This window comes from Populus euphratica, unplaced genomic scaffold (genome assembly GCF_000495115.2).
Source record: "Populus euphratica unplaced genomic scaffold, PopEup_1.0 scaffold47.1, whole genome shotgun sequence".
In the NCBI taxonomy this organism is placed as follows: domain Eukaryota; kingdom Viridiplantae; phylum Streptophyta; class Magnoliopsida; order Malpighiales; family Salicaceae; genus Populus; species Populus euphratica.
The window spans coordinates 421,877-445,637 of record NW_011499925.1 but is presented as its reverse complement, the minus strand read 5'-3'; the positions used below and the strand labels follow the sequence as shown (position 1 = coordinate 445,637).

Here is a 23,761-nt window from a genome sequence, read left to right as displayed (position 1 = left end):
AAATTATTTTTGTTTCTAGAAAACATATCGACAACAATTTTATATTTTTTAGTGTTAATTTTTTTTATTTCACCTGTAGCGGAGTGCTAGCTAGCTAACAAAATACTAAAGGGTGTGACTAAATTACTACAACCACTCAAAAAATATTATTCACTAAAATAGTGTTTTGTATGTTTTTTTTTAATTTTATCCTTTAATATTATGTTTTTTTAATTATGCTTCATAATTTATTTTGATTTATTTTTATTGAGTTATATGTCGATCTTACGAATATAATTTTTTTTCTTTTTAGTTTCAACGTTAGATTTGTTGGAAGTGGAGCTTCATAATTTTTTTTAATTTGTTTTTTACAAATTTATCATGATCTCATTATCCAAATCATTAGTTTAACAGGTTAATCTAAGTTGAATCGGGTTACTGTTTGGGCTTTTTTTTCTACTTTAGTTATTTTTTAATTTTATCTTTCAATATTGGATTGGTTGAAGATTTTGTTTTGTAATTGTTTTACTTTTTTTTATAGGATAATCATGATCTCATTACTAGGGTTGTGATTTTAGCATGTTGATCCGGATTGATTTTATTCATTTTGTTTGGGTTTTTTTAATTCAATATATTTTTAATTAGACTTCATAATTTTATTTTATTTTTCTTCTTGTAAGGTTATTATGTTCTCATTAGGTCATTTTTTAATAGGATTTTTTCTAATTCATTCTCCAACAACTTAGTATTTTTATTTTTATTTTTTTTTCAATTTCATTCTTTAATATTAAGTTGCAAAGGATTAGGTTGCTTGAGAATTAGAGTTTGTAATTTTCTTCAAATTGCTTTCCATAAAGTTCATTTTGATTTCATAGATTTAATTTGTTTTTCTTGATTTCAATCTTTATCATTGAATTTGTTGAAAATAATTTTTTTTTTATTTTTTATTAGTTTTTTATGAAGTTATTATGATCTTATGATTTAGATCATAAATTTAACAAGTTAACCCAGGTTTAGTTGAATTTTTTCTTTTTTTATATAATTTTTTTTATTTTATATTTCAATATTAAATCAATTGATCGGTTGAAAATCTAGCAGTTTATGATTTCTTGAATTACAAATTTGAAAGATTAAATCAGATTTAAAAGATTTTTACATATTTACTTGATTTTTTTAAACTTATATTTTTTTAATTTTTTTTTTAAATATTTCTTTAATTAGGTTTATTAATCTCAATCACGTTGATAATCTAGATTTTATAATTTTTTTTTTTTGTTTTTCTAAAACACTAGTATCGTTTTAACATCATTTTTTTACATTAAAAATGCTTTAAACTTGACCATCATAGTAATATGGGCTACCTATCCAGTAAACAATTATTTAGAAGACATTCCCACGTGCCAAACTAACAATTGGTGACCGTCTGAGGAAGATCCGAAAGGCAACAAGGCATACACCTTCATGATGAATGTACTGATAAATATTGGAGTTCCTTTTCGTAGATGTCCAGTGTAAATGAGTTTCACATGGACACAAATATATATATATATATATATATATATATATATATATAGATAGATGCTTGAACTCCAAGGTAAAGATATCTCTTCCTTGATTCTCTCCATCCTTTTCTTCCTCAAGAACACACACAGAACAACCGTTCGTGCTCTCAGCCTCGAAGGGCCTCCTCCATGTTTGCTACCTTGACCATTATAAGATCCTTTATTATTTCTAAAGACTTCCCTTTGCTTTGCAGGTTTTTCCATCCAGGTGCACGAACAACCCTTTCACGAAACCAGTCTGATCAATATACAAGGAACAAACTCATTAATAGAGGTTTTCCACCAGCGAGATTCAGGAGCCAAATTGTCCTCGCTGAAGTACTGTGCTTCCATCAGAAAATAGAAAAGGATGACAAAAGCGGCTTAGATTTGCGCGAGTTTTCATTGTTTCTCTATTATGTTGAAGCTCACTCGGAAAGGTGAACCTGGCTATCCCAAGAACAAAGAAATCACACTCGGAAACCGGTAATGATATTTTCACTCGAAATGGAAAACCAGAAAATCATGCCTCAAATGAAGATACCAGCGTTTTGGTCACATCAAATTAAAAAAGTCCATTCTTGAAGACAAACTCATTTCTACAGCAGAACTTGTTCGATCATTAATCTAATCACTAGTCATATACAAAAGGCACACTTCCCTGACTTGTCTCACCATATTATCGCCTATCTCATCTTTCTCAAACTGAGAAAGAGACATTCGGGCTTTTGTTTTTCCCAGAGAAAATTTATACACAACCAACCATTTCATGAAACGTATCTCTCAACCATTCATAATCAGAGTCTGGCAAACACAAATGTCAAACAGGCTTCTCTCCAGGCAGATAAGAAGGAGACCCACCTTCAATTTGGTTCTTTTTTCTATAGAAGATACCGCTCAGATTAGGTAAAAGTGCCTTTTTGGAGAGAGAGAACTTCTCTTTGTCTAACTTCCGAACCTCAATAACTGTCTGAATTGCCGGGTTCTGCTTTTGATTCCTATAATGGTGCGGGGATGATTCTGAAGCCATCTGTGTTTCTGCCAGAATCCGCGATGCAGTATCAGCAGCCTTCTTTTGCTCTCGTTCACGCCACCTTCGAAGTTCTCCCTCAACTGCCCTCTTGGCTGCTTCAGCCATCTCAGCTCTCTTCGAAGCCGCCTCAGTTGCAGCCCTTATCTCCTCAATATCCTTTTGCGCTGCCTCTAACCTCTTGAGAGCCTCATTTTCACTAGCCTTAACAGCTTCTATTTGAGCCACTGCAGCTGCCACTTTCATTTCTGCCAATGTGTCAGACTCCTCAACTTTCCGGCTTAAAGCCTCACACTCTTCCCTTGATATTGTGATCTTGGCACCAGATTCAGAAGTTGAGGCTCGTGCAGCATTAGTTCGCTCAGACAATGCCTTAATTTGATCTAGAGCCCTTGTTTCTGCTGTTTTTGCTTCCTCAACTTCTTCCAAAGCAACCCTCAGCTTCTTCTCAGCTTCTTCTAGTGCAATTCTGGTGGCTTCAGCTATCTTCTTCAACTCTTCAGCTTTGCTTTTCATCTCTTCAGCTTCCTTTCGTGCACTCTCTGCTTCTGATGATAGCTGGTGGAGAGTAGAGATCATCTCTTCAGAAGCACCTTTTGCTTTGGATTCCTCTACAAGTGCTTGTTCTAGCTCAGTCTTACTTTTGCGGAGCTTGACATGCAGGTTCCCAGCAATGGATTCTGTTTCTGCTTCCTTCTCCTTCAGTTGAGAATGCTCCTTCTTCACATTCTCCAGCTCCAGCTTAAGAGATTCCAACAAGCTTCGCAAGGAGTTTTCCTCTTCTGATACTTTCTGTAGGAACTCCTTAGCACCATCTAGCTCTGAAGTGACAGTTCTCACAGAATCCAGATCTGAAGCCTTGGCATTTTCCATCTGCTTTTGCAGCGCACCAATCTCATTCATTGTTTCAGCCAGTTGTTTTTCAAGATTCCAGGCCAGTTCAGGATCAAATTCATTCTTCAAAACAAGAAGTTTATTTGCTGATGCTTCCAGGGTAGCTTTATATGATTGCCTCAGAACATCTTTTTCAGCAAATATTTTTGCTTGCTCTTGGTGTGCTTCCAGAGCCACAAGCTTTGCTTGCCCGATCGATTCCTGAAGGGCTGAGATTTCCTTGGAAAGCTCACTAACTTTTTCCACATTTGCTTTGGCAGCATGTTCAGCTGCTGCAGCTTGGTTGAAGGCAGCAAGCTTTGCTTCTAAGGATGCATCATGGTCCTGACGAATTTTCCTTAGTTCTTGCTTTGTGGCATCAAGTTCAGTAAATACAGTCAGGTACTGTTCTCTTGTAGATTCCAAGTCCTGCTTCCTACCACCATCAGATCCAGGAAGGTCAACATTGCTCGTTTCTTCAATTTGCTTAGCCTGATTCTTTGCAGCTTCTGTTTCCCTAATTGCCGACTCCTTTGATTCAGTGACAGTTTTGAGCTTATCAGTGAGATCCTCTACTGTTCTTTTAGCCTTTTCAAGCTCAACAAGTGCCTGGGCCTTTGTTGATTCAGCATTCTTTACTTGATCCTTTAACTTGTTCATTTCCTTTTGGGCCAGGTGAAGCTGTGTCTCCTTGGCCAATACCCTCTGCAATAAAGAAACAATAACTAGTCACATGTGCAAACAAGAGCAACACTGAAAATATAAATTCTCTGCACATTAAAAATTCACAGTAGATGATGTTAAAAAATACAATCAGATTAATTATCAATATTTTCATCAACCAACAACTTTATTTTTGCATATTCATTATTTTGAGCAGCAATAGAAAGGGATACATTATGATTTATCTTTTAGCTATTTATAACCTTAGAGGATGATTGCACAGGGAAAGAGGGGAAAATATAAGCATGCCTTAACTATCATAATGAATAACTCAAACCTATTTGTAAGGTTTTATCAAACCATGTTTTGAGGAACAATACTGCTACTAACCATTGTGTTACTCCAAGCTACACAAATATGATTCACCCCAATCTATTTGTTTAGGAATACTAAACATTGCTTGCAAGTGTTCATGGATCCATACAAAAAGATAGATATCTAAAGGGAAGACAGCTTTATATACATTATATAGTTACTACAGTAAAGTTTAGCCTGTGGAAGGCAGGATGGATAAGTTTAAGAAAACCAAAAACACTAGGTGGTACTTTTTAGAGCCAAAAAAGATGAATTACAATTACCTCAGCAGAATGAGGTTTTGCCTTTCTGATGGCAGGTTTTTCCCCAGAGAAAGCACCTTCACCGAAGAGGGTAACGGCATCTTTGACAGACTGAAATGGTGCCCTGGTATCAATCTCTCCCACCTCCACTTTAGGAGAGCCCATAGTATTTTGGCATTCTTTTGCTCCCATATTGCTTTATTAATCTATTTTCCTCTGATTTCTCAAAAATCCACCTGTACCTGTCAGGAAAAATAAAAGACAACCATTTATAACTGCTTTGGAAAAAAGATAACAGACACATGAAAGGATTGTCATCTTGAGTTCACAACACTGAAAACATGCCTCTGCAGATAGTGTGTGAACCTGCAATTCACAGAAAGTACAGAGCCATATGCATCTTACAAGGCTACATGGAAGAAACACGGAGATATGCAACCCAAACATAGACTCTCTTTTTTCATCCTAGAAAAGTTGCAAACCAATCATGGACGAAACCAAAGGGCACAATAGAACAACTTCATCTCATTACCCACAGCCACTATGTTCCTTTATCTGATTTATACTTCATAGTCTACAGATGCCCTCTCAATCCTAAACAGCACAAACAAATGACTTCCCAAATCAATGGGAAACCTAGGGACTATTGATCTAGCAGTATTGGAATGAAAACACTTTCCTAACTATCTTCTCTCTCCCTAACTATGCATGTACAAAAAATGCTTTGTGTTCAAGGTCTTGACACCTAGAAAGCTATATAATAAAACACAACAAAGCCAGATAAAATTTGGGTAATCAGAATCACAAAAATCAAATCAAGCTTTGACAAACTCATAACAGGACCTCCTGTCAAGAAACCAGATGATATATGAAAAGAGAAGACTGATTCGTTCTTTTTAATTTGAAACTCACTAAGTCTATCTTCAAAACATGTATTAAGAGAGCTATCCCTGTCAAAGAACCATTCAACATGAAAGCTTAAATTGTTGGGTAAAGCTTGTAGATTGGTTATATATTCACTCTCTAATAAATCTCCTCAAGTGAAATCCCTGAAACTTGCAAAGACCAACGCTATTTTGTGCTGAAATTTTAATTTTAACTAAAGGAAAATAGGGGTGGTAGGATTAGAAATCATGACCATATAGTCATTAAAGCTCCGATGCCATGTTAAAAAACCATTCATCCCAATAGCTTAAATTGTTAGGCAATGCCCTAAGAGTGGTTTTATATTAAAACTCTAGCATCCCCCAGCCACATATGACAACTATTCCTGAGTGAAAAACACATAGATAGGCACAAGGACTTAGAGCCTGAAGCCATTCACCTTCAACAAAAGTGATCCAAATTCTTGTCCAAGTAGGCTACTTGACATTAAAAGAAGGGAAAATAAAAACCAGATAAAGCATGGAATTGAAATTCACACTTACTGCATTCTCAGTAGCAACTTTGCTACACAAACCAGTGTTATCGTACAAATTGCAGGGTACCAAGTTTCTATAGACAATGCACCTATTTCATCTAGCAACATAAATGGGTTTTACAAGCTCTTTAAATTTTGCAAACGTCTTGTGCACTTGCTCTGGCATGACAAAACTCCAGAAGATAAGAGGCCTTACCATAACAGTAGTCAAAACCTAACTGAAGCCTAAAAAGTACATACGAGAGAACCTCCCTTGCTCTTCCCCAAGTAAATTGTACCAAAGGGATGTAATTTAAATCATAACCTTCACGATCCTAAGAGAACTCCACAGAAAACAGCTTCAACTTTTGACCAACTGTAAGCTTTCAAAATTGAGATGGGTATAAGAAAATGATAGAACAACTGCTAGCTATGACTTGAATTTCCGCAATATAAATGTGCTCTCCTATAAGGGAACTTCAATCTCCTCTGAAGCCTTTAACAAACATACAGAGATGCATGAAACAAGATTGCCAAAAAAAGGCCTAGAAGATAAAAGGCAGAAGAAAATGAACCACCAGCAGAAGCAAACCATCATTTCCCAATGTGGACCATGTTTATTTTCTCAAAAAGTAAAAATAAATGTAATCAATGATGGAAAAATTTCAGAACACAAACTTTGACGTTGAATTTATGCGAAAGAGTGACATATGTAGCCAAATGAAGAGATGAGCCATCTACAACCATAAATAGGAGCTCAGTTGCCAGCAAAGAAACTTCTCAGAAAATCCATGCGATGTCTCAACCTAATTCTTCTCACCCTTCTCTGTCCATGCTCCAGTAGTTGCAACTTAATTAATCATCCCAGTATTGTTAACATTCTCTTTCTTGTTAAACTGTGATTTTCCCTTTCAATTCTAAGTGATGCTGATGCTGCATCTCTCACAAGTTTGTGGCAAGCATTTTCCATAGTAACATAGTCAAATTTTTCTTAAGAAACAATGAGAACATTGTAAATAAACTGTGAGCCAAAACCATCTTCAAAACAGCTAACTCACACTAGGACAGGGCTTACAAAATTAATACTTATCAATTCTAGCTGCATCTGACCCCAAAAGCAATCAATTGATCTTTTACTTGTTGATAAATTAAATTCTCACAATGCAAACACTAAAAAAAACCCTATTATGCAAACATAACTTTTTAATCCAGATGATCACGACATAAACAACATTACCACAATTTTCTCACAAATTCAAGCTCAAACCCTAAGCCTCAGCATCAAATAATCATCAACTAATTTTAAAACAGATGAACAGAACGCTAGAAAACAACAGATATGAAGTAGAAGATAGAAAAAAAAATTATGAGCTTGAAAGCAACTAAATAACAGAAGGAATACCTGGAATTACTTACCAAACATAAAACCCTAGACAAGCTTAGAAGAGAAACTAAACCAAAAAAAGTCAAACTTCACAAACTTGAAATCTACAATTCACAACCATAAAAGATTCTTGCTCATCTCCTTCTTGATCTTATCCAAGGCCAAAAAAATCTTTTAACCTTTCGATACAAACACAAAAACCCACCAAGAAAATTCTAAACTTCGAGTGAGAATCTCAAAGAAACTTCTTCAAATGATTTTCTTAACCAAGAAAGTAGTAATCTTTTTTGCATAAAAAATCTCTGTTTTGAATCAAGATTCAAAAAAGGATGTCCTTTTTTGGGAATCTAAATGGTAGCAGTCGCAGCTTAGAGAGAGAGTTTGAAATTTGCGAAGCTGTTTAAAGACAAATTTTATATCAGAGATCACTGTGGAGAGAGACTTTTTTTTTTTTTTGCCTTTCCCAGACAGGGATTGACAGGATGAAGTCATCATGCTGCTTTCTAATGTTGTTAGTGGCAGTCATGTCTTTTCACTCGAAACGCAGGATACGGTCATTTGTTTTTGAATTTTAAAAATACTTTTTAAAAATTTAAAAAAATTCAGATTATTTTAATATATTTTTAAATAAAAAAATATTTTAAAATACAATAAGAAGTTGTTTAATGGATAAAACTTCTCTTCTGTCCTTATAAATTCACCAATATTATACTTTTACCCTTAAAGTTTTCCGATGTATATTTTAGTTTAAAAAAAAATTCGTACGTCACTTCCAGCCCTAAATAAACTATTTTTTGAATTGTTTTTTGAAAAATTAAATCAATTTATCCTTATATTTTATACATAGTCTACAAAGTTTTTACTAATATAATTGCTCTCAATTTATCTTAAAATTTTATAATATTCTTCAATCTTATCTAAAATGATAAAAATATGTTGGAGTGAGAAACTTAGTCTAACCTAATTTATTTTTGAAAATAAGAGTGAGAAAATTAATTTGAAGGATATTTCATTAATTTTTAAAACTTACTTTCTTAATAAATTAGAGTTTTTTAAGTGAGAGTATTTTTGTTTAGAAATATTTACTAGAAGGATAGACTAAAGAATGACTAAGAATATAAGAAAAATTAAAAGAAATTAGACTAGTAGAGAGAAGAAGTTGAATTATTTTCTAGTTTTATTTGTGAGTTTATTTTAAAAGTTGGATTGCGTTTGAAAATATAGTTGCGTTATTTTTTAAAGTATTTTTTATTTGGAAATACATCAAAAAAAAAAAATTTATTTAAAAAAAATTATTTTTGACACTAGTATATCAAAATAACTATCTGAAAACTTTAAAAAATATATTAATTTAAAATAAAATAAATAAATAAATAATTTTTTATAAAAATATTTTTGAAACGTAAACCAAACAAACTAATTAAAACCTATAATTTATTTTGTTTATACCTCTGGAATTCAAGACCGGGAAAAGAGGCTCAAATGCCTGTTTTTATTTATTTTCATGTCAATGAGTTTTCGACAAACCAGCCAAATATAAAATGAATTAGAGAACAAAAATAACCATTACAAAAATAATTAAAATCTCGAAGAATTGATAATTTGTTTAAAAAATAATAATTATTTGTGGTATCACTTCAAATAGTCGGGTCTCAAAAGGGCACATCTAATTCATTAAACAAGAAGTCGGATCCAATTAATTTTTCATGTAAAGTGTATATATGTAAGAAGATATATGCAAGCAAATGGAAAATGCAAACATAAAATTAAAAATTAACGTGAGCATATATGAAGATGTCCAATAAAAGAAATAGAAATCCTAATTAATAAATGGGGATGTATTCTTGCCAAACTAAATTAAATGAGATCGATCCATTGTGAAATCTCATAAATAGAAATCGAGCCCACTTATTATTACAACCAAATTAAAATCCAAGATTGCCACCTAAACATGCTATTATTGCGCACCACGCATGAAAATAATGGCTGCAATGCCTGGAAAAATAATAAAACAAAAGTGGCTATAAAAACCAGAGGTTTTATATATATATATATATATATATATATTATTTTAATATATATTTTTATTTTCCTCATAACCTATCAATTCATTTGAGATATGAAATATGGCGATTATCTTTGATTTAGTCTGATTTTTACCTCTAAAAATAATTAAAATAAAATTTTATAAAATAAAAAATTAAAATTAAAATTGGTTCCAATTGATCGAGTTTTGTTATTTTCCGACTAATTTTATTTTTATTTGATTTAATTTAGCTTGGTTATTTTATATTAAAAACAATAAACCATATTATTTTTTAAGTTTTTCTTTTACTTTTCTGATTAATTTTGATTTTGGTTTGGTTTTGATGATTCAGTTAAGCTTTTTGCTTTCAGGATTTCAATTATTTTTTTTTAATTTTTAGTTTAATTGATTTATCATTTTTTTTTTCTCCCCTGAATACAAGCTGCATTTCACACCAATCTCTATACCTTCGCAGGACCTTTCGGCTCGATGCTAGAAACAGGGGTGGGGGGGGTCGCGATCTTACTCATGGAAATTATGCTGGAGGTGGTCATGGTTCAGGTGGCAGCAGGACAATGGTTCGAACCACCGTTTTTTTTTTTTATTCCATAGGAGGGGGCCGAGAGTCTATACCACAGACACCATGCAAGCAAACCGTCTTTAACCACCTGATTATTAAAAGAAACCAACGTAACTCCACCTAGGTGAAGAAGTCATTCAAGTTTGTATCTATCATGCACACGCACTCTTTTCTTCTCAACGCCCTAGAGCACAAGGAAACAAATTAAGAGCATGGTTTAAGAGACCAGGAACACAGAGGAACTGGGATTATACCCTTTGTGCAACCTTGGACTTTAACGAGGATTTACTTAAGTTTCAGTCTGAATCCTGACGAACCCAAGCTACTCAAATCTGATTCTGATCTTCCTCGGAGGTGCCGCCTTTCAAAGACTAGTACTCTTTGCTGACTTTAATGATAGGTTGCCGTTTACAGTCACGCCCACGTAGTCAATGTCACAGAATCCAAGGCATGACCCCTACAAGACACAGTCCTAAAGCCCTGATGAATCCTGGAGCTAACGGGGTCTGAATATAGATCGCATTTCTTCAAACACAGGCATATCATGTCATCCACTGCTCCACTTGATCCAAGATGGTTGGTCTAGCTTTCTAGTAGCCTTGTTGACCCAACACCCGTTCTACAAAATCGTCTTGGGGTGCTGTCTATTGAGCTCAAGACGGTGAAATCCCCGGGTACAAGACTTGTCGGGAATCTTCAGGTGTAAGTGATAATTAAGATGTATATGAAATGGTCAAATATTCACGTTAATTAAAAATAAAAAACTTATTAAAGCTAACTATTACTCCCTGGTACACCATCCTCTAGTCAAATCTGGTCTAGAAACCACCATCCACGGGACAAAACCTATATGCATTGAATGAAGGCACACATCTTAGCCACCACTCGTCTTCAGAAGATCAATTCTATTATCATTATCAACACCACACGGCTCATAAAGCCAATACTTCAGGTAGTTTAGGTTTTTTAGTGGCTTCTTGTCACTCTAGATATGTGTTTTTAAGTAGTACAAAATGATACATAGGTGACAAAAACATTAACCACTCTATCCCTCATGGACACCCTCAAATGATTACAATACATTGATTAACCTTAAAAAGAACGTGTAATACATATGCACAACACTTTAAAGCTACTAATGTGGGATTCGAAAGCCATTTTTAAAATCATGTCCATAGCTTTTTTACGGGCAGCCTGAGCATGGTACCACAATTTGGACCTTTGGTTCTATGCTTAGCTATGAGATATGTGTGTAAAGCTTACAGCTCGCTTCAAAACGAGCATCCTATTAAAGATCAGAGCTTCATAACATTAATTATCATCACCTAAAGAAAGAGAGAATGAGAGCATTATGGCTTACCTAACAAGCTTCAATGAATAAATGCTAAAAGTAGAAGCCTTATTGGAGTTAGTAGCCATAAAAGCAATAATCAGTGGAGTCCAAACCCAACCTTATAGAAAGAGTTATCTACTAGTATGTCAAATTTAATTATTATTTTTTAAAATTATTTTATTTTTATTGAAATTTTTTGTTTTAATTTAGTTAATTTAGTTAATTTTATTTTTCTATGAAATTATCTTGATTTTATATATTGGATCTCGGGTTCTGCAGCTTAACTGAAATTAACATGGTATAATTTTAGTTTGTTTAATTTATTTATTATAGTTACATATTTTTTTAATTACATTATTAAATTAACTAAGTTTATTTAATTAAATAATAACCTAACTCTTTAATTCCTTGTACTTCTTAGGAAACTCTATAATGGTATAATCATCTTTTTTACCTTAAAATAATTTTGGTCGGCTAACCTGAATCGCCAACCTAGTATGAAAATATATAGATAAAAAAATATGGTTTATTGTAATAAAATGGAGTGGGAAAATGGGACTGTATGTTTATAGAAGTAGAATAATTGAAAATGTAATTGTCAAGGGGAGGGCTATAGTGTAAAATGGCAATTAGCATTTTATAAAAGAATACAGGTGCCTACGTGATGTCCAGTCTCTCTCTTTTGTTTTTTATGTCTTTATTTTTTTAGGTTGTGGTTTTGGCAAGTAGTGGCAGAGGAAAGGCAATTTATATGTACAGCAAGATAGCCTGAGGTTTCAATTTATACATATATAAAAGGAGGAGGAGGAGGAGGAGGAGGCTAGGAAGACGACAGGGAAGTACCAGCTGGTCAGCAAAGGTCATCACCACCGGCCAGTGACAGACTCATTTATCAGTATTCACGGGCGGCCTCTGTAGCTGTTCCTCTCTCTCACACGTGTGATGTGTCTGATTTTTACTTTAAAGTAATATTTTTTAATTATTTTTAAAACTAATATATTAAAAATAATAGAAAAACATTAAAAAATTAAACTCTTAAAAAACACAGTTTCAACCGTGACACGAGCGTGCATATTGTTGATGGGGCCCGGGCGCTTGGACATTTTCAATGGATCTCTCCCTGGAAAGCCTACTTTAAGAGGTTAATTCCACCTCTACTCTGGAAGTTTGGTTTATTTGGGTTCCTCTTAGCTTAAGGAAAAAATAAAATAAAATAAAATTCAAACCACTCGTCTTGTATTAGTACAATTGTTGTTTAAGTGCTAGTTTCCTAATCAACTTAGTAATTGTATTTTATATGTGAGATTAAAGACCAAGCACAGAGGAAATAAATTCATCTATATGGCCACCACTCTACCAAGAAATTGAACATCCAAAAATTAGATTCCAAGAAAAAAAAAATAAGCATGGAGTGATTTGATTTTATTTTAGATATTGTAATAGCTTTTGTGGTTATTATTTGAAAAAAATTATTTTATAAAAATTATTTTTAGTTAAAATTGATTTGATATTTATATATATTTAGTTAAAACTGTAGTTGAATTTAATAATAAAAAAAATAATTAAATGTATTTAATTAAAAAATTATTTTTCAATAAGAATTATAGTTTTCTTAATATCTTGAGCAATAATATTAGGTAAAATATAATTAGAAATAAAATTATAATTATAATTAAATTTTATAAATTTTATATTATTAATTAAAAATAAAAAATAAAATTTAATTTTTTTACTAAATGAAATTCGATTTAATATAATTAGTTTTAAACAAGACCGGATCTGGTCCGCCTGCAAGCATGCACTACTATTCATCTCATTGGAGATCTGCAGAGCTCTACTGTTCACATAAGTGAACAGCGAGCCAGCGTTTTGAATGCTGGAATTACTGGTGCTCTCACAGGTAAATCAGCTTTTCATTTGTTACTGGAGCATGTATGGTAGCACGGGGGTTATTGTTTCTTAAATAATTTTTTATATTAAAATATATATAAATAATATTTTTTATTTTTTAAAAATTATTGTTAATTTTAGCACATTAAAACAATCTAAAATATATAAATTATATTAAATTTTAATAAAAATAAAAAATAAATTTTTTTTTAATTTTTTAAAAATACAGATTTAATCGTGTTTTCAAACATTGTCTAAATATTTATTTTTTGTGGTCGGTTTCAAATGTAAAAGTAATTATATAAAAAAAAGTTATTAAAAATAATTTTTAAAAAATATTATTTATAAATATATTAAAATAATTTTTTTAACAAACAGAATGAAATTTTAAAATACAGGCGAACATGTTTTATCCTGAAGGAGCACACTGTTCGAGAAGGTCAAGGAGAGCCCCATGATCCAAAACGACTAGCCAATTCTTCTGCCTTAATCACAGGTTGGATCTAGCATAAGTTAAAAAATGTACAAGAGTTATCACGTGTTTTTTACTAGAAATAATTTGTTTTTTTATTGTGAACTCAACATTTTAGATGGACAATAATAAAGTTGATCGAGGATTGAATACTCAAGTAAATATTTAAAATAATTATTAATGTTAATTAAGATATTTGATTTTATGCTAAGAAAGCCCTTCAATTTTTTTATCTAATTATATGATAATAATTTTTTAATAAGAATAATAATAATTTAAATTTATTGAAACAAAATAATTATTAGTATAATTCCCCCTTTTCTTATTAATATTTTTACCTCTACTAAAAAATCTGATTTTTTTAATGTTATTTATTTAATCAAAATAATAACAATCACAGCATGTAAAACATGTCAAAATAGATTTAGATGATTTTAAATAAAAATAAAATAAATAAACATTTCTGCTTAAAAATCCCTTCATATATTAACATCTGATTTAAAAAAAATATTTAATTAAAATATTTGTTTTTTAGACATTATCTAATTATAATCCTAAAAAAAATAAAAAAAATAACATTATGATAATTTTGATGTGAATATATTAAAAAATATAATAACAATACATTATATCTTGGGGTTATTTGAGAAACTCTTTGATATTATAATTAAATTTGTTTTAGTACTTGAAGATCTCCTAACTCCCTATTTATTTGGCTTGAGCTTCAATTATATTACACAAGAGTTTAACTTAATGTGATTTGATAAATTCAAGCACGATTTAATTAATTTTAAGTTTGGTTTTTAATTTTTTTAGATTAATATGGGTGTCTAAATGAGCTTACATGTACCTCAATTAATTTTACAGGTCATGAGATTAATGACCATATAATTTTATAATAGCTCTGAGATTTGTGAAACTTGAACTAATAATCTCTAGGAAAAAAATTCAGAATTTGACTAATTAAACTATATTTTTTTAAGTTTAGCTTGGTTTTTAACTTAATAGTAGGAGATTTGTTTTCTTATGATCAAAATTTGAAAAAAATTACAAATTAACATGATGGATTATCATTTAAGATTGAGTATCAATCACAAGCTAATACGCTGTACAAGAAAAATGTTATAAAAACATGAGATAAAATTAAAAGATAATAATCAATCAATTAAGGATAAAAGTTCTTACTTAAAGTTTATGTAGATGTCTTTATGGTAGACCTGATGATATAAATTCCACATAATATCTTTCTTTTAATTTCTTTATCTACTAACTTCTAATAAAAAAAAATTGATTTTCGTTTCTTCTAATTAAGAATTATATATAAGGTATATAAATTTATAAGGTAATGCTTCTTTGCTTCAGAAACTTCTATTGTTTTTTCTAAACTAGTGAAGATTATTTTATTTGTACAAGTTTTATTTATAATATATGGCATTAGTTGTATAACTAGTAAGTGATGATTATATGATTTCGATAAATAGTAATTGTTCTTTGGAATGGAATTAATTATGAATATAAAGTGCAAATTTTTGAGTTAGTGAGAATAATAACTAGTCAATAGATATTTTATAATTCAAAACTAATTACACAAAAAAAATATATTGTCACCTATTAAGTATCAATTGTTATTTGGAATGGGATTAATTACCAAGTGTAAATTCTTAAATTAGTAAGAATCCTAATTAGTCAATGGAGATTTTATAATTTGAAATTGGTTATGCAAAAGAAAAGATATTGTCATCTTTTAAGTGTCCTACTTAAAACAGATTGCATTGCTAATCTTATCTTAAATTGTTAAGAGTTTGTTTTTTTAGTTTATTTTTATAGTCATCCTATAATATTCATGACTATGGTATTAATGAATATTTGCTTATGAATATTTTTAATTTTGGTGTCAATAAATATTATGTAACAGAAAAGATATGGTATTTCCAACTTTGACACCAATAAATAAATTCATTAAATTTGAATTAAAAAAAATTATTTTTTTATTTTCTAGAAAGACAAAAAAAAAAAGACATGCATCGCATTTTATATTTGCATTTTACAGTAAAACTTTACAAATAAAATATACAACAAAGCTAATAAAAAAATGTTAGGGATTCATAAATAAATAAATAAAAACCTTTAAATTTTTTTAGACTGTTTTGATATTTAAAAAGAATTTATTTAGCTAAATATCAAAAGAAAAAAATGTGAAATAAAACAAAAATGTATAAGAGTGCATCTTGTGAAACAATTCTTAGCCCAAAACAATTTAGGCTAACTGGATCCAGATCTAGCATGGTTTTTTTTTTTTTAATTTTTTTTTATTCTTTTAAGTTGGATACAGCCAGGTTTTTTAGGTTGGAGATAGCCCGTCCATCCAAGCTGGTTGAACCAACCACATCAGCCTAGTAACTAGGCTGGCCACTTGCAGGCAAGCGTGAATTATTCACGTAAGCTTACAACAGTGCCAGAACAATTAAATTTGCAAGCGAGGGAAGGAGAGCGACTCACGTGCTTCATACGCTGTTGGAGACGAAGTGGATGACGATGGCGTGCTGGCTGTTCCTCTGCTTCTGCTTCTGTTTTCTCTTTAGTTCTCTGGGTTCCGTCTCTCCCTCTTCCTCTCTCTGTCTGTCGTTCCTTTTTTCTGCGTTGTTTTCCTGTCGTTCCTCTGTGTTTTTCTCCTGTTCGTTCCCTCTGCTGTGTTCTGTGTGTTTCGTTCCCCTGTTGTGTTCTGTCTTTTTCGTTCTTCTTCTGTCCTTCTGGCCTTTCTCTTGTTTATATAATGCCAGAGAACACCATGAGTTCGTGCTCCGGTAATGGCATTTGGGAGATGCATCGTGGGCAGCTGGCAGAGACAAATCGTTTCTTCTTCCTACTGAATCAGTTTTCCTTGGGTTAATGAAGAAGGTGATGAGCAACGGCTTTAGAAATGACGCCTTTTTTTGTTTTTTTCACTAAAATGGCTATTCTTAATTTGGCCCCTGAACTTCTGACATTTAACAATTGGACCCTTGTTCATGGAAAAATCTTTTTTTTTTAATTCTGCCCCTGGATCAATTGCAATTGAACCCCTGGATTTTAATGCTAATTACAAAACAGTGCTTGATTTCAAATTTAATCAATTCAGTCCTTAATTGACTCTTCAACCAATTAACCCCTTATGATACCACCACCTATTCAATTTGCTCATTGGACTTTTAACTTGCAATTTCGATCCAAAATCAGTCATAAATTTTGATATTTTTTTAATTAAGCCCTTGATTGATTAATTGATTAAATAAAAGTTTAATTAAGTTCCCAAACTTATCATTTCTTTCAATTTTGACCAACTTGGCTTCCAAAGTTATACTTCATCCTTATTAATCTTTAGACTTTTAATTTGTATTGTCTTGATCTAATTTTTAAATTATTATTTACTTATTATTATTATTATTATTTAAAATTTAAAAATTGAGTTATGACACCTAGTATAGCATAAAAGCCAAAAGTTTTTTTTAAAATAGAAAGATTGGTTTTCTCTTTTTTTTTTTCCCAAGTTAAATTCAGGTATGTTCAATAGTAAATTCTCAAATGAACTTGTATCAATTTGTATGGAAGCATAAATCTTCTTATTAGCTAGGTTAAGGCCACTTATTATAACCAAATCATATAATGAAATGACATGTATTTAATTTCTTAATAAAAACATGTTAGACTTTAATTAAAATAGATATAGGGTGGTTAAAATTAAGATATTGAGCTCTAAAAAAACTCCAAACACCTAAATCAAGTAAAAAAAACCTTTTATGCCTCCATTGATCACCAAAATGGTGTTGCATTTTTTTTTTCATCTATTGTAATCAATAAGAGAAACATTATAACATAATGGATTTTTTTTTTAGGTGATTAAATTGATGTGATTATCATGAAGGTGATGTCTTTCATTTTCAATGTCTAAAGTGAAGTGAAGAAGAAAGTGAAGTGATGATTTTCTTCTTATTTAGGTACCTTCTTGAAAAATAGACTAAGATGTTACTCTTCTGCATTTTTTATTAGACTAATTATGAAACAATTAATATAGGGCATATAGTCTATTTAATTTTGATATATGTAAATTTTATTGAAATAGAGTTTAAGAGTGATATTTTTCAAATAGAAAAACAATGCTTAAGGTTTTTGATTGATTTTTTATGAAAAAATCTTTGAGTTTGAAAAAGGGATTAGAGATTTTTTTTTTGTAGGAATTGAAAGATCAAGTACAATTTATAGAATGTTAAGTATCATATCTAAAGATAAATGTATATTATATTTTAAAATTTAACTGATTATCTAAAGTTATTGACATGTTAGACATATCTTAAAAAACAAAAACATGATTCATAGTTTTTAGTGAACAATATCACTTGTCATGCCATATAAGACCAATCAAATTTATCAATTTCAAGTATAAATATGATGATAGTATATGGCCAACTTGTCACCTAACCTCTTTAAATATTATGTAAATTGTAAAAGAAAAATGATTATTAAAAAAACACGATAAAAAAATGGAAATCAATCCAGTGAAATGAACATTAAAAAAGTCTTGATTGACTAAGATAATTAAAGAACCCAACGACTAGAGGTCATGATTAAATTAAGGAAGAGTGATTAATTATAAAAGTTTGAACACACATAAAAATCATAAAGTTTAATTCTATTTAAAATAAAAGTATTTTATAAAATAACTAATCAAAAATCACATATTAATTTGGGATTCCCACGACTGTCAATAAAAGAGAAGTTTAGTTTGTATTAGGATTAAATCAATTGTCTTTTTTTATAACAATATTTGTATAAAATTGTTGGTACATGTTTATATAGGATTAAAACTATGCATTAATATAAATAGGGTTATTTAACAAAATATTAAAAGAAATAATTTTTTTTTATTATGTATCACATAATGAGAGTGTATTTGGTATTGCGGTAGCTGTTATGGTTGTGGTTTAAAAAAAGTTATCTTATAAAAAGTACTTTTAATTGAGGTTATTTACTCTATACTAGTTTTTTTTTAAATATTATTCACATCACAATGCGAGTGAATTTAATTTACTCTAAACTAATATTTTTTTTTTAAATTATTCAAACAATTTTAACACTGAAAAAAAAAAGCACTTGAACAGTGCAATTCACTGAACAGTGTGTCTATCACAGGTTGAAGCTCTTGTAAAAAAGCAGTATTTTACTGCTTCTAAAAAATCATGGTCCGATCGCATATAAATGACGAGACCTATGTATTTTGATGGTTTAACTATTTGTAACCAAACGATTATTTTTTGTGTTTTTGAAAAAACACAAACGTTTAACACAGCTCAGCAAAACGGGCTCTAAAACACTATTCATTTTAATAATAAAAAAAACTAATTGTTATGATTTAAAAAAAACAGGGGCATGCCACTTTTTAATTGGTGGGAAAAAGAAAATAATTTAGGAGTGTTTTACCATTCTAATATAGTTTGATAAATTTTTTGAGAAAATAACATAGGTTATTAATACAATCGCTATTGAGAATAGTAATTGTTTCAAAATTCATGTTTTATTTAAATTAATTAATATTGTACAAAAATCAATACAAAATCTTATAAAGATTGAATGACCACATATGCAAGATCTAAGAGAGAGGAGATAAACTCGTGTAACATTAGATAGAAAGAGGGAAAAAGTATATATATATATATATATATATATATAAAGAGTCACCCGGAACATGCTAGACTTTGTTTTTAACGTACATGATCCCATTAAAAATATTCCGGCAAAATGATTTTAACTATTCATTGGACGACCGCAAGTATATCTATCTATATATGTCGAGGCAGTGGCTCGAGGGTCATTTGTGATTCTGATCTCTTTGTGAATTATAGAGAGATGAGAAGTGAGAAGTATGTTCCTCTGTTTGAGACAAAGGGAGCTAGGGGTCTGGTCTTGTATAGGTCCTTTGCAGCGACTTTGTTTGTGGGCGTATGTTTGATATTGTTTTACAGAGTAAGCAACATGCCGAGAGATGGAGAAGAAGGGAGATGGGTTTGGATTGGGTTGCTTGGAGCTGAGCTCTGGTTCGGTTTTTACTGGGTCCTCACACAAGCTCTCAGGTGGAACCAGGTTTACAGGCTCACCTTCAAGGACAGGCTCTCTCAAAGGTATAAAGCAAAGTTTTTCTCTTCGTGCAGGAAATAAAGGGGAAAAGAATAGCTATACGGAGCTCACATTAATGTTCTTGTTTCTATTGTGTCCGAACAGATATGAGAAAGACTTGCCTCGGGTGGACGTATTTGTGTGCACGGCAGACCCCGTGATAGAGCCACCGATAATGGTGATGAACACTGTTTTATCGGTCATGGCTTATGATTACCCACCGGAGAAGCTTGCCATTTACCTGTCGGATGATGCCGGATCGGATCTAACTTTCTATGCTCTCTTGGAGGCATCTAGATTTGCAAAACAATGGATACCATATTGCAAGAAGTTCGACGTGCAACCAAGGTCACCAGCTGCTTATTTTGAATCCAAGTTCCCTACAGGAGACGGTGGCGGTCAGAGTCAGACTATGGACTTTACGGCTATCAAGGTAAAAGTCAACCTTTTCGCTCCTATTTACCAAATTAAACCTTGAGTTTGCAATCTTTCTTGTTTTTTCTTGACTTGCGGGTGTCCAAAGGCACTGAGAGTGGGATTGATATATAATTTATCCAATTAATTAGGATTAAAGTAGAAGCAGGAACAAAGGACTGGGTCATCCATGACGTACAAGTCATGGATAACCAAGAACAGATTTGCTCCAATGAATCTGCAGTTGATGTGCAATAGTCAGTGCAAATACCTGTATTATTGATGAATAATTGAGCAGCTTCTGCTGACCTTTTTTTTTAAATTTTTTTAATTATTATTTTCTTCACCACTTAAATTATTGTCTAGCCTTTTTGAAAAAAAAAAAATTGAAAGTAAAAGATGCTGTGATTAAAATGAATAGAGGAATGCTATAAAACTTTTTAAACAGATTAAATTCTCATATAAACAAGCACGTAAATTCATTTTTTCATAAAACCAATCATTTAAATTGATAGAATCCATGTATATTTAATCATGTATAATTAATATAGCTTGCTATCCTTCTTCGTAGAATTTGTACCAAGAAATGGAGGATCGAATTGAAACAGCAACCATGCTAGGAAGAATCCCTGAAGAAGCACGCTTGGAACATGAGGGATTTTCTCAGTGGGATTCTTACTCATCGAAACGAGATCATGACACCATTCTTAAAGCAAGAACTTTTGACACCAGTATATGCTGGCATTATTTTTCTTATTTCAATTTATATAATTATGGCTAGAAACTCGACCAGATAATTTCTCCGAACTAGCTGTTTGATAATTGTTTATTTTCTCTCTTCTTGCTGCCAGATTTTGATTGACGGGAAAGATCCATGTTCCACGGATACTGATGGGAGTGCATTGCCTACTTTAGTATACTTGGCTAGAGAAAAGAGACCCCAACATTTCCACAATTTCAAAGCTGGGGCTATGAATGCTTTGGTAACCTGTATATGCTTGTTCGTTTACATGCTTATCATGGGCAGTACCCCCAAGCAAGGATACCTAACACATTTACGAAAATAAATGTGCAGATAAGAGTGTCATCAAAGATTAGCAATGGACAGATCGTTCTCAATCTAGACTGTGATATGTACTCAAACGATCCACTAACTGTGCGGGATGCACTTTGCTTCTTCATGGATGAAGAAAAGAGCCATGACATTGCTTTTGTGCAGTTCCCACAGTGGTTCGCAAACGTTACTAAGAATGACCTATACAGCAGTTCCTTTCGTGTAATCTCCAATGTGAGTAGTAGTATATACGTTGTATGCACATCATTGTTCAATCTTTTAATATTTCAAATGAGAGGTTCGAGGTTCGTCATTAATTATTTCACTTCTTTTTCACATGTTGATCATGAAGGTGGAATTCCACGGTACGGATGGTTATGGAGGCCCTCTTTATATCGGAACTGGCTGCTTTCACAGGAGAGATACTCTTTGTGGAAGGGAATTCAGTCAGGATTCTAAGATTGAATGGAAAAAACATGACGATAATAGAATACAACAAAGTGTTCACGAATTAGAAGAAGAAACAAAAACGCTTGCAAGCTGCACTTATGAGCAAAATACAAAATGGGGGAATGAGGTAAACATACAGCCTACCTGCTTTTATCATTCGATATTATAAAAGTAAAAGAAACATAGTTAAAATTTTATGAAATGAATGTTTGATTACAGATGGGGTTGAAATATGGATGTCCAGTGGAAGACGTGATTACAGGGTTGTCTATCCAATGCAAAGGATGGAAATCAGCATATTTCAATCCAGAAAGGAAAGCATTCTTAGGTCTTGCACCAACCACCTTGCCTCAGGTACTCGTGCAACACAAACGATGGTCTGAAGGTGATTTTCAGATTTTGTTCTCCAAGTACAGCCCTGCATGGTATGCACATGGCAGGATTAGCCTTGGCCTTCAACTGGGGTATTGCTGCTACTGTTTCTGGGCTTCTAACTGCTTGGCAACTCTGTACTACTCCATCTTTCCCTCCCTTTTTCTCCTGAAAGGCATATCCTTGTTTCCCCAGGTATATTCTTCTTTTGTTTATCCCATTTCCTATCAAACGTGCCTTCACCTAATATCCCTATTCCGCAGTTACACGATTGACTTCTTACTAGTGCTAAAAAGACCCTCTAAAAACAGCTGCACTAGTTAGCTTAGCTAGGAGGACTCTAAGGGAAATCCTTGAATATATAGGAGAATTACTTTTTCCGTAGAAGATGAGCTTGACTATATTTTTCTGCTACTGCTGCTCCAGGTTTCGAGCCCATGGTTCCTACCATTTGCATATGTGATATTTGCCAAATACATTTACAGCCTAGCTGAGTTTCTCTGGGCTGGCGGGACAGTCCTAGGTTGGTGGAATGACCAAAGAATTTGGCTATATAAAAGAACAAGCTCCTATCTCTTCGCCACTATCGACACCATTTTGAAGACACTAGGATTTGGTGATACAGCATTTGAAATCACAGACAAAGTAGCAGATGAAGACGTCTCGAAAAGATACGAGAAAGAGATGATGGAGTTTGGAGCCACCTCTCCGATGATCGAAATCTTATCCACGCTTGCGATGCTCAATTTATTTTGCCTTGTCGGAGCAGTGAAAAAGGCGATCATGAATGAGAGCATTGATAGACTTCATGAGACAATGCCATTGCAAATTCTACTTTGTGGGGTTTTGGTCCTCGTCAACTTGCCTCTGTATCAAGGCCTTCTTCTAAGGAAGGACAAGGGTCGGATGCCATGCTCTGTTGCAGTTAAATCTTCTTTAGTAGCTCTCCTTGTTTGTACCGCTTTTTCTTTCCTGTAATAATCTCCTCTTCCTTTTTTTTATTATAATTTCCAAGTTCAAATCTAAGGAATTAATAAGATGTGCTTGCAAAGAATCATCTTCTCTTCATTGCGAAGGCTGATATCGAAGATTACTTGGGTATGATAATTATACTTTGTATGCTTGATGAGATTGTTGGTCTTAGTGGCTGTTCGATATCTCCATTGGTTTGATGGATACATGGTATATGCTATTGTTTATTGTGTGATATCAATGATGCTTCATTGAAGAACTTGCTACTTAACGTGCTCTTTATTATGGGCTGAATATATATCATTCTAAAAAGTATATAAGCAGATTTTTACGATGTATTTTTATATATAAAAAATTTTCAAGTAAAATTTAAAAAATTTATATATACATTTAATTAAATAAATTAAGAAAAAATATTATAAAATATGATACTTATTCAACCAAAATTACTAAGCCAAATTTATAATTTAGATCATGGAATTAACAGGCTTTAACAATTTTTTTTTATAATTTTTTTAATTTATAATAGATATTTATAAAATTAAGAAGCAACCAAATATCAAGG

General features: G+C 31.9%; 2 protein-coding genes across 4 annotated transcripts; one reads left to right on the top strand and one right to left on the bottom strand.

Annotated features, from left to right (window-relative positions):
• Positions 1-1,990: 1,990 nt before the first annotated feature.
• On the bottom strand, positions 1,991-7,966 carry LOC105135589 (weak chloroplast movement under blue light protein (DUF827)). Of its 3 annotated transcripts, none has more exons than XM_011040532.1 (3): positions 7,505-7,966; positions 4,725-4,939; positions 1,991-4,128 (listed from the first exon to the last, which is right to left on the bottom strand). In XM_011040532.1, the coding sequence occupies exons 2-3, from the start codon at positions 4,893-4,895 to the stop codon at positions 2,341-2,343; spliced, it is 1,959 nt and encodes a 652-aa protein (XP_011038834.1). In that variant the 5' UTR covers positions 4,896-4,939; positions 7,505-7,966; the 3' UTR covers positions 1,991-2,340. The 3 variants fall into 3 exon arrangements, with proteins under 3 accessions (XP_011038834.1, XP_011038833.1, XP_011038832.1); XM_011040531.1 differs by having other exon boundaries at positions 4,725-4,945; positions 7,519-7,966; XM_011040530.1 differs by having other exon boundaries at positions 7,519-7,966.
• An 11,581-nt stretch (positions 7,967-19,547) lies between these two features.
• On the top strand, positions 19,548-23,348 carry CSLE1 (cellulose synthase like E1). Its single transcript, XM_011040529.1, has 8 exons — positions 19,548-19,939; positions 20,040-20,367; positions 20,920-21,060; positions 21,200-21,331; positions 21,424-21,636; positions 21,755-21,979; positions 22,072-22,419; positions 22,651-23,348. The coding sequence occupies exons 1-8, from the start codon at positions 19,560-19,562 to the stop codon at positions 23,200-23,202; spliced, it is 2,319 nt and encodes a 772-aa protein (XP_011038831.1). The 5' UTR covers positions 19,548-19,559; the 3' UTR covers positions 23,203-23,348.
• Positions 23,349-23,761: the final 413 nt, after the last annotated feature.

What these genes read in the sequence shown, in the direction of transcription:
- CSLE1 (XM_011040529.1), top strand. Translation starts at nt 19,560, where the DNA reads ATGATTTTAACTATTCATTGGACGACCGCAAGTATATCTATCTATATA. An exon ending in ATACAAAATGGGGGAATGAG is followed by an intron (nt 21,980 to 22,071) that starts GTAAACATACAG and finishes GTTTGATTACAG; the next exon opens with ATGGGGTTGAAATATGGATG. An exon ending in GCATATCCTTGTTTCCCCAG is followed by an intron (nt 22,420 to 22,650) that starts GTATATTCTTCT and finishes CTGCTGCTCCAG; the next exon opens with GTTTCGAGCCCATGGTTCCT.
- LOC105135589 (XM_011040532.1), bottom strand. Translation starts at nt 4,895, where the DNA reads ATGGGAGCAAAAGAATGCCAAAATACTATGGGCTCTCCTAAAGTGGAG. An exon ending in CAAAACCTCATTCTGCTGAG is followed by an intron (nt 4,129 to 4,724) that starts GTAATTGTAATT and finishes TCTTTATTGCAG; the next exon opens with AGGGTATTGGCCAAGGAGAC.